Source organism: Oryctolagus cuniculus, chromosome 1, assembly GCF_964237555.1.
Source record: "Oryctolagus cuniculus chromosome 1, mOryCun1.1, whole genome shotgun sequence".
Lineage (NCBI taxonomy): Eukaryota > Metazoa > Chordata > Mammalia > Lagomorpha > Leporidae > Oryctolagus > Oryctolagus cuniculus.
Window position 1 is genome coordinate 236,663,935 of NC_091432.1, and position 11,950 is coordinate 236,675,884.

The 11,950-nt window shown below is 73.4% G+C and overlaps 2 protein-coding genes across 16 annotated transcripts; both read left to right on the top strand.

The window, feature by feature from the left end:
- Positions 1-586: 586 nt before the first annotated feature.
- CARD9 (caspase recruitment domain family member 9) lies at positions 587-8,648 on the top strand. 15 transcript variants are annotated; one of them, XM_070059058.1, is made up of 13 exons: positions 587-724; positions 1,698-1,913; positions 2,051-2,188; positions 3,110-3,414; positions 4,932-5,111; positions 5,218-5,361; positions 5,427-5,552; positions 6,608-6,799; positions 7,253-7,294; positions 7,385-7,430; positions 8,046-8,149; positions 8,260-8,333; positions 8,421-8,648. In XM_070059058.1, exons 2-13 carry the CDS (start codon positions 1,730-1,732, stop codon positions 8,518-8,520), a joined length of 1,635 nt encoding a protein of 544 aa, XP_069915159.1. In that variant the 5' UTR covers positions 587-724; positions 1,698-1,729; the 3' UTR covers positions 8,521-8,648. The 15 variants fall into 15 exon arrangements, 12 of the variants coding, with proteins under 12 accessions (XP_069915159.1, XP_069915166.1, XP_069915171.1 ...); XM_070059065.1 differs by having other exon boundaries at positions 8,100-8,149; XM_070059070.1 differs by having other exon boundaries at positions 7,391-7,430; positions 8,100-8,149.
- A 115-nt stretch (positions 8,649-8,763) lies between these two features.
- DNLZ (DNL-type zinc finger) lies at positions 8,764-10,485 on the top strand. The gene is made up of 3 exons (XM_070059123.1): positions 8,764-9,039; positions 9,424-9,563; positions 10,269-10,485. Exons 1-3 carry the CDS (start codon positions 8,815-8,817, stop codon positions 10,417-10,419), a joined length of 516 nt encoding a protein of 171 aa, XP_069915224.1. The 5' UTR covers positions 8,764-8,814; the 3' UTR covers positions 10,420-10,485.
- Positions 10,486-11,950: the final 1,465 nt, after the last annotated feature.

The window sequence follows — 11,950 nt, forward strand, 5'->3', positions numbered from 1 at the left end:
GGGGTGACAGAGGCAAAGGCCGGTCCATCCACTGGGTCGCTCCCCAGGTGTCCGCGCGAGTCCCGCATGCTGGGGGAGACCCTCGCTGCCCGCGCCTCCCTGTGGTTCCGATGCTGCCCCAGGAGGGCCGCGCGGGTCGGGCAGAGGAGCTGGTGGCAGAGGGCGACAGGTTGGTGGCTGTCCTGGGCACAGGAGTGCTGTCCCCGGCAGGCAGGCGGGCCCTGGTGTCCAGGCTGAAGCACACCGTTGTCTGGACAGGGGCCAGGCCAGGCGTGACACCACCCCTGGGATGAACCGGGCGCCCGAGCGGGCCCCGCCGAGTGCCAGCCCCTGGGCAGCTGCAGTGCCCTCCTCGCTGGCCAGCCCCACCTCAGAGCCACCGTCTCCAGAGCGGTGGGTGAGGGTCCCTATGTGGGCCTCGGGGGACTGGACGGCGGACTGCCCCTGCAGCCGCCCTGGGGCTGGGCCTCCAAGTGTCCCAGGTCCTGTCCCAAGCAGCCACCGAGAAGGTTCCTCTGCCGACTGAGGTTCCCACTTCCCTCGGCCCCACCCCTCGGGCGCCCGGCTGGGCAAATCAGAAGGCGGCCCCCAGGGGCCGTCCCCGGCAGGAGGGCCCCCGGCCTCTGGAACTCCGCAGAACCCGTCAGGAAGCGCACAGGCTGCCCTCCCTGGCTCCCCTCCAGCGTGGCCGGGCAGCGGACAGGCAGCTCCCAAAGGACCTGAGGTAGGCAGGCCCGGTGCCCTGTCCAGGAGGTGGCCGGGCCGCCCTTGGCCGCCGTCGGGGGCAGGAGCAGAGGCCCGTAACAGACTGCAGGTCCCCACGCGGCGTGGCCGCCCTGCCTTGCCAGGGCCTGGCCGCTGACTGCCGGTCCTGCAGGGTCTGCCGCAGGAGGCTGGGTGGGACTGTGGCTCTGGGGCCGCAACGGCAGGAAGTGGGCCCGGCGAGTGACTCCAAGGACCCCCCCACTGCTGGGCAGGATGGGTGACAGTGAGCAGCAGGAAGTTGAGAAATTCCCCGAGAGGTCCCGCCTGTCGCCACCGACCACGTCCTGAGGGGCAGTGGCCAGTGCCCCCCCGGGCCCGAGGACCACCCGAGGGGCCGGTCAGGGGAGGGGTGCGGCTACCATGGCCAGTCCTGGAGTGGGCGGCTTCTGCCATCTGAGGCCTCCCCTGCGCAGGTCGGTGACGGGCAGGGCTGGCGGCCTTCCCAGCAGCGTGGCCGGCGCTGGGGGCAGGCCAGGGGTGCTGCCGCCCCGGAGGAGTGTCGGAAGGCACCACGGTGGCGTCCACGGGCAGTGGTGACCCGGCCAGCCCCACCCCCACCCCCGCAGTGTGCGCCACTCCTGTGGGGGGAACCTCAGCCCCCTGCTGAACGCCCTGGCACGGGGCAGCTGCGCAGAGCTGTTGCGTCACCCGCGGTGGCTCACAGGAGGCCACCGTGAGTGGGTGTCCCACGGGGGAAACGGGAAGTCCAGCCCCTCCCGGCTCCTTGCTCGGCAAAGGTGGGGGGCCTGGAGCCCCCGCGCAGCTGCATGGGAGCTGCCCGGAGAGCCGCAGGTGCTGTGCTCCACAGGTGGGAGGGGGCCGGGGCTGGGCCGTGGAGCAGGGGCGGTGCCAGGGGTCTGACGGGGAGTGGGGGGTGCCCTGCCGAGCCCCGGGGGAGCTGCTCTGGACACAGGCGCGCGCTCCCCGGGCAGCAGAGGCGGGCACCGCAGCGGCCGCCGGGGCCATGTCGGACTACGAGAACGAGGACGAGTGCTGGAGCGCCCTGGAGGGCTTCCGCGTGCAGCTCACCTCCGCCATCGACCCCGCGCGCATCACCCCCTACCTGCGGCAGTGCAAGGTGCTGAACCCCGATGACGAGGAGCAGGTGCTCAGCGACCCCAGCCTGGTCATCCGCAAGCGCAAAGTGGGTCAGTCAGCCGCCCGGCGGGCAGGCACCCCGGGCAGAGCCAGGGCTGGGGCGGGGACGGTGGCTTCTGTCCTGCCGGCCGGGGGTGGCCTCTGCCCGGGCTGCAGCGCCGCCCCCAGCCCGGCCCTCCCACCACAGGTGTGCTCCTGGACATCCTGCAGCGCACCGGCCACAAGGGCTACGTGGCTTTCCTGGAGAGCCTGGAGCTGTACTACCCACAGCTGTACAGGAAGGTCACGGGCAGGGAGCCGGCCCGCGTCTTCTCCACCATCATCGGTGAGGGGCGCCGGCGGGGTGGGCCTCACTCTGCCGGAGAGGGGCCTCCAGTTGGAAAGGCTGGGGAGGTGGTGTCGTGGTTTGGGGGTAGGTGTGCCTTTTCTTTTCTTAAAAGATTAGTAAAGATTTATTTGAAAGGCAGAGTGACAGAGGAGGGAGAGCTTCTATCCGCTGGGTCACTCCCCAGATGGCCCCACAGGCGCCAGAGCTTCTCCCGGTCTCCCACGTGGGTGCGGTTGAGCCATCTTCCGCTGCCTTCCCAGGCACAGCCGGGCGTTGATCGCCGCCCATGTGGGATGCCGGCCCCCAGGCGCTTGCCACAGAGGGGACAGCTCCACGCCAGCCCCTGCTCCCAGGGCACGGCAGGGGTGGACTGTGCTGGCCTGGGCAGCCATGGGCCCCCGTGTGCTTACGTTCCATTGTCAGGGGCTGGCGCCGGGGCGCAGCAGGTAAAGCCACGGTGTGTAGTGCTGGCATCCCATATGGGCTTCCATTCAAGTCCTGGCTGCTCCGCCTCCCAGCCAGCTCCCTGCTAATGCACCTGGGAGAGCAGTAGGAGCTGGGCCGAGTGCCTGGGCCCCTGCTCCCGCGTGGGAGACCTGGAGAAGCTCCTGGCTCCTGGCTTCAGCCTGGCCCAGCCCTGGCTGTTGTGGCCATCTGGGGAGTGAACCAGAGGATGGAAGATTCTCTCTCTAACTCTGCCTCTTAAATAAATAAAAAATAAAATCTTTAAAAAAAAAAAAAAAGATGCATTATACAACCAGGCAGAGGGGCTGAGCTAGGTTCCCAGTGCCTATCCCCTGGGGGCCTGGCTGGCTCGCCTGGTAGGGAGGCCCCGGGACCCTCCCCTGGTGCCCCCTGCCGGGCCTGGGGGGCCGGGGGCCGGACGGGACGGAGCCTGTGAGGCCGGGCCTCCCGCAGACGCGTCCGGGGAGTCGGGGCTGACGCAGCTGCTGATGGGCGAGCTCATGAAGCTGCAGAAGAAGGCGCAGGAGCTGGCGGCGCTGCTCAGCGCCCAGGAGGCCTGCATCCGGGAGCTGCGGCTCAGGGACAGCCTGCTGAGCACCCACCAGGAGCGCCTGCAGCGGCTGCGGCAGGAGTGCGAGGCCGGCGCCCGCGAGCTCAAGCGTTGCAAGGACGAGAACTACGAGCTGGCCATGCGCCTGGCGCGCCTGAGCGAGGAGAAGGGGGCGGCGCTCACGCGGGCCCGCGACCTGCAGCTCGAGGTGGGCAGGCCTGGGGGCAGGGGCCAGGAGCCAGGCCTGGGACCCCACTGCCCGGCCTGGGGTGGGCCTGGGACCCCACTGCCCGGCCTGGGGTGGGCCTGGAACCCCACTGCCCGGCCTGGGGTGGGCCTGGGACCCCACTGCGCGGCCTGGGGTGGGCCTGGGGGGCAGGGGTCAGGAGCCGGGCCTGGGACCCCACTGCCCGGCCTGGGGTGGGCCTGGGACCCCATTGTCCAGCCTGGGGTGGGCCTGGGACCCCACTGCCCCGCCTGGGGTGGGCCTGGGGGGCAGGGGCCAGGAGCCGGGCCTCGGACCCCACTGCCCCGCCTGGGGTGGGCCTGGAGGCAGGGGCCAGGAGCCGGGCCTGGGACCCCACTTCCCGGCCTGGGGTGGGCCTGGAGGCAGGGGCCAGGAGCCGGGCCTGGGACCCCACTGCCTGGCCTGGGGTGGGCCTGGGGGGCAGGGGCCAGGAGCCGGGCCTGGGACCCCACTGCCCGGCCTGGGGTGGGCCTGGAGGCAGGGGCCAGGAGCCGGGCCTGGGACCCCACTGCCTGGCCTGGGGTGGGCCTGGGACCCCATTGTCCAGCCTGGGGTGGGCCTGGGACCCCACTGCCCGGCCTGGGGTGGGCCTGGGGGGCAGGGGCCAGGAGCCGGGCCTGGGACCCCACTGCCCGGCCTGGGGTGGGCCTGGAGGCAGGGGCCAGGAGCCGGGCCTGGGACCCCACTGCCTGGCCTGGGGTGGGCCTGGGACCCCACTGTCCAGCCTGGGGTGGGCCTGGGACCAAATTGCCCGGCCTGGGGTGGGCCTTGGGGGCAGGGGCCAGGAGCCGGGCCTGGGACCCCACTGCCTGGCCTGGGGGTGGGGGCTGCAGGCCTGGGACCCCACTGCCTGGCGTGGGGGTGGGGGCTGCAGGCCTGGGACCCCACTGCCTGGCCTGGGGTGGGCCTGGGGGGCAGGGGTCAGGAGCCGGGCCTGGAACCCCACTGCCTGGCCTGGGGGTGGGGGCTGCAGGCCTGGGACCCCACTGCCTGGCGTGGGGGTGGGGGCTGCAGGCCTAGGACCCCGCTGCCCGGCCTGGGGTGGGCCTGGTGGGCAGGGGTCGAGGGCCACAGGCTGGGTGCCCCACTGCCCGGCTTGGGGTGGGCCTTGGGGGCAGGGGCCAGGAGCCGGGCCTGGGACCCCACTGCCTGGCCTGGGGGGTGGGGGCTGCAGGCCTGGGACCCCACTGCCTGGCCTGGGTGGACTTGGGGGGACAGGGGCTATGAACCAGGCATGGGACCCCGTTGCCCAGTCTGGGGGGTGGGGAATGCAGGCCTAGGACCCCGCTGCCCGGCCTGGGGTGGGCCTGGTGGGCAGGGGTCGAGGGCCACAGGCTGGTTGCCCCACTGCCTGGCTTGGGGGACGGCGGGGGCCGCAAGCCATGCTGGGGACCCTTCTGCCCGGCCCGGGGGTGGGGAACGCAGGCCTGGGGCCCGGCTGCTGGCCCGGGGGCGGGCTGACCGGCAGCCGCGTGCAGGTGGACGGGCTCCGGCACAGCCTCCTGCGGGCGGAGGAGGACTGCACGGTGGAGCGCAAGCACACGCTGCGGCTGCGGCGCGCCATGGAGCAGCGGCCGAGCCAGGAGCTGCTGTGGGAGCTGCAGCAGCAGAAGGCCCAGCTGGAGGCGCGCGTGCAGGACCTGGAGGCCGCGGCGCAGGTGGGGGCGCCGGGCGCCGGGCGGGCGGGGGCGGGTGGGCGCCGGGCGCCGGGCGGGCGGGGGCGGGCGGGGGCGGAGCCGCGCGGGACGGCCGCTCTGTGTCCAGCAGGGGACGCGGGAGCGGAGCAGCCCCTACGTCCAGGTGCTGGAGGAGGAGTGGCGGCAGGTGCTGCGTGACCACCAGGAGCAGGCCGGCACCGTCTTCTCCCTGCGCAAGGAGCTGCGCCAGGCCGAGGCCCTCCGCGCCCGGGTAGGAGGCGGGGCCCTGGGGGCCGGGCGCCCTCCCCGCGGGGCGCTGAGCGGCCGTCCCCACAGTGCGCGGAGGAGAAGGAGGTGTTGGACCTGCAGTGCCAGGCCCTGCGCAAGGACGCCCGGCTCTACAAGGAGCGCATGGAGGCCGTGCTGCAGCAGATGGAGGAGGTGGCCCTGGAGCGGGACCAGGTGTGTGGGGGCCCAGTGCCCTCCCCGCTCTCGGGGTCTCCCTCGGTGCGCCCCTCGGCCACGATGCACCCTCAGGGAGCTGCTCTAACACAGAAACCAGCACCTGGGGGGGGGGCCCTGGGGGCGGAGGAGGACTTGCACACACACACACACACACACAAAGAAGAAGAGCGGCCGGGACTCGGAGGCAGGCAGCGGCAGGGCTGGTAGGCGGGACCTCTGGCTGCCTCTGGGTGGCCCAATAGGGACAAAAATGGATCAAGTCCCGGCCGCGGGGGCGCTGATGGGCCCAGACTCTGCCCTGCCCCTGCCCGTGGCCCTGTTCCCTCTGTGTGTCGGTGTCCCACGGCTGGCCGGCCCCCAGTGGGGACAGGCGGGCGTCTCACACAGCACAGACCATCATGCTCCTTGTTTTTGAGATTTTATCTCTTTGAGAGGTAGAGAGAGAGAGAGAGGTAGAGAGGTCTTCCATCTGCTGGTTCACTGCCCAGATGGCCGCAATGGCCAGAGCTGCATTGATCCGAAGCCAGGAGCCTCCTCCAGGTCTCCCACGCGGGTGCAGGGCCCAAGGCCTTGGTCCATCCTCCACTGCTTTCCCAGGCCACATCACAGAGCTGGATCGCAAGTGGAGCAGCCGGGACAAGAACCGGCGCCCATGTGGGATGCCGCCCTGCAGGCTTTAACCGCTGCGCCACAGTGCCAGTTCTTAAGCTTTGCTTATTTGCGGGCAGTGGCAGCTCTTCCATCTGGTTCGCCCCCACTGCCTGCAACACCCGGGGCTGGGCCAGGCTGAGGCCAGCCCCAGGGGCTCCGTCCGGGTCTCCCCCACAGCGGGCAGGGCCCAGTACCCCCAGGTGCGTTAGCGGGAAGCTGGATCAGGAGCAGAGGCGGGGCCTGGTCCCAGGCGCTCCGACCCGGGCAGCGGCCTCACGCAGGGCGCCGCAGTTCCCCAGACGCAGACCCAAGTCCACGGGCAACAGCGCGGGCCCGGCCCACGTGGCCGGCTCGTCGCAGAGCCGTGTCGGAGGCTCAGGGCCCACGCGTGTGTCCCGCAGGCCATCGCCACGCGGGGGCAGCTGCACTCCCAGCACGCGTGCAGCCTGCAGGAGAAGGACGCCCTGCGCAAGCAGCTGCGGGAGCTGCGGGAGAGAGCGGACGAGCTGCAGGTGCAGCTGCTGCAGTGCCAGAGCCGCCTGCTGGCCGCCGAGGGCAGGCTCCAGGGGCAGCAGCCGGACACGCTCGCCCTGGTGGGCCCCGGGACACGGGGGGGGGGGGAGGTGGGCCCCAGGACACGGGGGGGGGTGGGCCTCAGGGACCCCAGGACACGGGGCAGGGAGGGGAGGGGAGGTGTGGTGGGCCCCCAGGACACGGGGCGGGGGGAGGTGCTGGCCGCTGAGGGCAGGCTCCAGGGGCAGGAGCCGGACACGCTCGCCCTGGTGGGCCCCCAGGACACGGGGGGGGGGGGAGGGGAGGTGTGGTGGGCCCCCAGGACTCGGGAGGGGAGGTGATGGCTGCCGAGGGCAGGCTCCAGGGGCAGGAGCCGGACACGCTCGTCCTGGTGGGCCCGGGGACCCCAGGACACGGTGGGGGGGGAGGTGTGGTGGGACCCCAGGCGGGGGGGGAGGGCCCATTCTGGCTGGGGGCTGCAGGAGGCGCAGCCTCCCCTCGCCTGCTGACCGGCCCCTGTCCTGTGGCTGCAGAGCTGGGACCTGGAAGACGGCTCGCCCAGGGACTCGGGGGAGGTGAGCAGGGCCCCTCCCCACACCAACCAGGAAAGGGGGCCGGGCCGGGTCTGGGGAGGGGCAGCGGTGACCTCGCCCTCTCATCGGAAGCTGCAGCTCCCCGGGGACCCGGAGGACGCCCGGCCGTGCGACAAAGGTGAGGAGGGCGCCGTGCCCGGCCCACACCTGGTCCCTGCCCGCACGGGAGAGAGGCTGGGCACAGGGACTGTGACCTGGACAGCCGCTGCGCGGGGCCGGGCTGGGGCCCCCACCCTAACCCAGGGAGGACACGGCAGGCCTGTGGCCCCCAGCCTGCCCTCAGCCAGGAGGCGGTGACAGGAGCCCGTGGGCGGGGCCTGGGCGTTGATTGGGCAGAGCGGGATCCGTCAGCAGCCTGGAGGCGGGGCTGGGCGGCAGGAGGACTGGCCCGCGTGCGTGCGTGCGTGCGGTTCAGGTGGGCGGTGGGCCCAGTGCGCGGTAGGGGGGTCCCTGGGGGAGCCAGACCGACTTCCTCAGCGTCAAACGCGACCCAGCCTCTGGGCAGGAGCAAAAGCGGAAGCTGCAAATGGAGAAGTGTGGGTGGGCGGGCACTGGCCTCGAGGCCACGGAGCCCCGCGTGGCCGAGGCGGGCGGGACCCAGGTCCAGCTCAGCTCTGCCCAGCGGTGGCAGGTGCGAGCCGTCCGCGGCCCTGCAGGCGCGCACACGTGTGTGTGCCCAGGACACGGCCGAGGCCTGGCCACCGGCGCCGAGTGGGCTCTGGGCCGCCCCCAGGGGCCGTGGCGTCCACAGCTCTGCCGGACCCACGACACGGGACTCCGCTCGCAGGTGGCCTGGGGGTGACCGAGCCGCACAAGGAGATTTCACCGAGCCCCCACGTAAGGCCAGGGGCGGTCCCCCACCCCGGGAGCCCCCAGCCCAGAGCCCCCTGGACGGCTGGGGAGGGGCGCGGGAGCCTCGGCCGGCGCTGAGCCCGCCCCTTCCCCAGGACGCGGGCCTGGGCAGCGAGCCCCCGGAGAAGGAGCGGCGGCGGCTCAAGGAGAGCTTCGAGAACTACCGCAGGTGCGCGCAGGGCTGGGGCGGCGCTGAGCGCGCGCCTGCCCACCGCGGCCCGCCCACCTGCGGCCCTGCCCACCCGCGTCTCCGCAGGAAGCGCGCGCTCAGGAAGACGCAGGACAGCTGGCGGCACGGGGAGGTGGACCGGGACAACACGACGGGCAGCGACAACACGGACACCGAGGGCTCCTAGCGGCCCCGGGACACACCCCCGCGGGGACCCCCCTGGAGCCCGGGGCTCCCGCCGTGGGGGCGGGGGGTCAGCCGTTGTACCCTCCGCCCGAGCACAGCAGGCGGGCAATAAAAAGGCACCTAGAACGACCCGCGTCCGCGTCCTCGCGCGCGTGTCCCGCGCCGAGCCCGGCGTGCGGGGCCCGGGAGGCCGGCGCAGCGCCGCGAGCCGCCGCGAGGGGGCAGCAGAGCGCGGCACCGGAAGTCGGCGCCGCCACTTCCGCCCGCCCCAAGATGGCGGCGGCGTGACCGCGGCATGCTGAGGGCGGCGCTGGGGCGCGCTGCGGGGCTGCTGGGTCGCCCGCGGCCCCAGGGACCCGGCCCGAGGCGGCTGTGGGGCCGCGGGGCCCGCCCGGCGGTTGCGGGGAGTCGGCGGGCCGGGGGCTGGGCCTGGGGCTGGCGGCACTCGAGCTCGGAGCCGGGGCCCCAGGCGGCGGGGCGCGTGCAAGCGGCGCACTACCAGCTCGTCTACACCTGCAAGGTGGACTTCCGGGAGGGGCGGGGCCGCGCGCGCGGTGGGTGGGGCTGCCCTGGGGGCGGAGCCTCCCTGAAGGACACGGCTCGCAGTGGGTGGGGCTGCACTCGGGGGCGGCTCCTCGGGGGCGTGGCCGGCTCCCAGTGGGTGGGGCTGCCCTGGGGGCGGAGCCTCCTGGAAGGACTCGGCTCGCAGTGGGTGGGGCTGCCCTGGGGCGGAGCCTCTGAGGGGCGTGGCGGGGCCGCCCTGGGGGCGGAGCCTCCTGTGGAGGACGGGCCGGCTGGGGGGGCGGATCCTCAGGGGCGTGGCCGGGCTCCCGGTGGGTGGGCTGCCCTGGGGGCGGAGCCTCCTGCTGGGACGCGGCTCCAGTGGGTGGGCCTCTCGCCCTAGGTGTGCGGCACTCGCTCCTCCAAGCGTATCTCCAAGCTGGCCTACCACCAGGGCGTGGTCATCGTGACCTGCCCCGGCTGCCGGAACCACCACATCATCGCCGACAACCTGGGCTGGTTCTCGGACCTGGGCGGGCAGAGGTGAGACCGGTCTTCAGTGCTTGTTTTATCGGGGCGAGGGTGTGGCCGGCAGGTTAATCCGCGCCACGGCCCGCACGGCGCCCACTCCAGCCCAGGCCCTGCACCCGCGTGGGCCCTGGTGCCGCTCCTGGCCCCCGGCTTCCGGGTGGCGCAGACCTGGCTGGGTGGCATCCCGGGGGGATGGAGGGCCCTTCTTCCGTCTCTGAGTTGCAAACATCAGCCTCACCGGTATGGAGGCGTGTCAGCTCCCATCTGCTGGTCACTCCCCAGATGACCACCACGGCCGGGCCGGGCCGGGCAGAAGCCGCTCCTGCTGCCTCCCAGGGCGCACCTGAGTGGGAGGCCTGACCCAGGGCCCTCCCCCGCCCCCCGTGGGACGCAGGTGCCCCGCAGCCAGCTGTGTCCGCACACCTGCCTGTGCGCGCGCCCCCGTGTGGCAGCCCCAGGTCTCGCCTCCGCCGGCCGCCGCCTTGGCGTGGAGCCCTCTAGCCCTCTGGCACCAGGGACGGGCAGGTGTGTGCCCGGCGGGCGCACCTGGGTGCTGAGCTGTCTGTGCCCGGGACAGGGCGGCAGGAGCAGCAGGTGCAGAACCGCGGTGTGTGCCCGGCCCCTGGGCTGGTCACAGCTGGGGGTCTCCACTTCTGGGCTCTGGGGGGCCGGGGCCGGGGCAGCGAGGGCCAGGGGAGTAAGCCGCCCCGTTTTCAGGAACGTCGAGGAGATCCTGGCCGCCCGAGGGGAGCAGGTGCGCCGGGCAGCTGGCGAGGGGACCCTGGAGCTGACCCCCGCTTCCCCGGCCGCTCCAGAGCGCGGGGAGGACGAGGACGCCGCCCCGCCCGGCAGGACAGAGCTGAGCTGACCCCGCCCCCCTGCTGTGGGCTCTCTGGCTCCTCCCCTTTTCTGCCAATAAACGACATCAGCTCCTCGTGCTGGGCCAGTGGCTGCTTCTCCTGCGCCAGGACTCCCATGAGCCCCCGGTGCTGTGCAGGGCGCACGTGCAGCCACAGGGCCCCGGCCTCCCCGCCGCCCCTCCTGGGAGTCAGCGGGCGGAGCCCAGGTGGGCGGGGCTCCGGGTGGTCTCGGCCACAGGCCAAGCGAGCGAGCCGGGAGGCTGTGGAGGCTTCGGGGCTCAGGCAGCGGGCCATGGGTGCGGTGGGCGCGGTGCCCGGCCCGGCCGGGGGCTCTCGACGCGCTCCTGTGGGCGGCGGTGCCCAGCCCGGCCGCGGGGCTCTCGACGCACTCCTGTGGGCGGCGGTGCCCGGCCCGGCCGCGGGGCTCTCGGCGCGCCCGTTTATGCAGCGAGCAGCAGGAGCTCTGAGCTGTGACCCTCGGCACCCGCAGCTACAGTCGCGGGCTGGGGAGCGCGGAGCCCGGGCGCGTGGCACGGTCCCCGGGCGTCTGCGGCAAGTGCCGGCTCAGCTGCCGTCCCTCCCTCGGCACACAACCCTCCATTATCCCGAGGCCTGCGTGCCATCCGTGGAGGCCCACCCGTGGCTGAGCCGGCACCAACGCGAGGACCACCTTATCCCGTGCCTGGACACGGCTGTCCCTGGGGGGCCCGCGCCTCCCAGGCCTGGCCTGATCCCCGCAGAGCAGACCCCTGGTGCAGAGCCCGCCCCGGCCCTCCCCTGTGGGCCACTGTCCCGCCCTGACCCCCAGGGCGGCTGCGTGACAACCAGAGCCGGCCGGCCAGTCAGGGCCAAGTTGCCACCCTTGGAAGGGCCTCCCCCCCCCCCCCCCGGGATCTGTCCCTGCGGGGGGCAGCCTTGCCCTGGTTTCGGGCTCCCCTCCCCTGCCCGCCCAGGCCAGGCCCCTCCCCACCTGCCATGCCTCTGAGCCCGCACCCGCACTTCCCAGCAGCCTGGTCCTGGAGACGCCGGCGGGATACGGGCAGGGCCTTGTGCTCAGGGCTCCCGGCAGCCCCCCCCTTCTCCTTTGCGCCGACGCAGGTGGAGCGGTGGCTGCTGCGCCCTGGGTGCCGCCCGACCTGCTGGTGCACCCCAGTCCAGCTTCCCTCCCACAGGCACAGCCGCATCCTGGGACGGGGGGGGGGGGGCAGCAGGTAGCCCTGAGGGAAAGGGAGGACCACGGTGGCCTCCAGCCACACAGCGTGCACCGCGGGGCCACCTGGTAGTGCACGGTACCCACAGCCCACAGCCTGGCCACGGCACAGCTGGGCCCAGCCTGGGGGTGGCCCCTGGCCTGAGAGCCCTGGGTTGTAGCCCCTGGGGCGGATGCACCTGCCGCTCACCCTGTCCCGGGGAGGGGGCAGGAGAGACGGCGGGGAGAGCTGGGCCCCGCTCCCCTGCAAGCCTGGTGTCCACGCAGCTCCAGCTCCGTCCCCAGCCGCCCGCTGGCCTGTGGGGGACCCCTCCACTGACCCCCGGAAC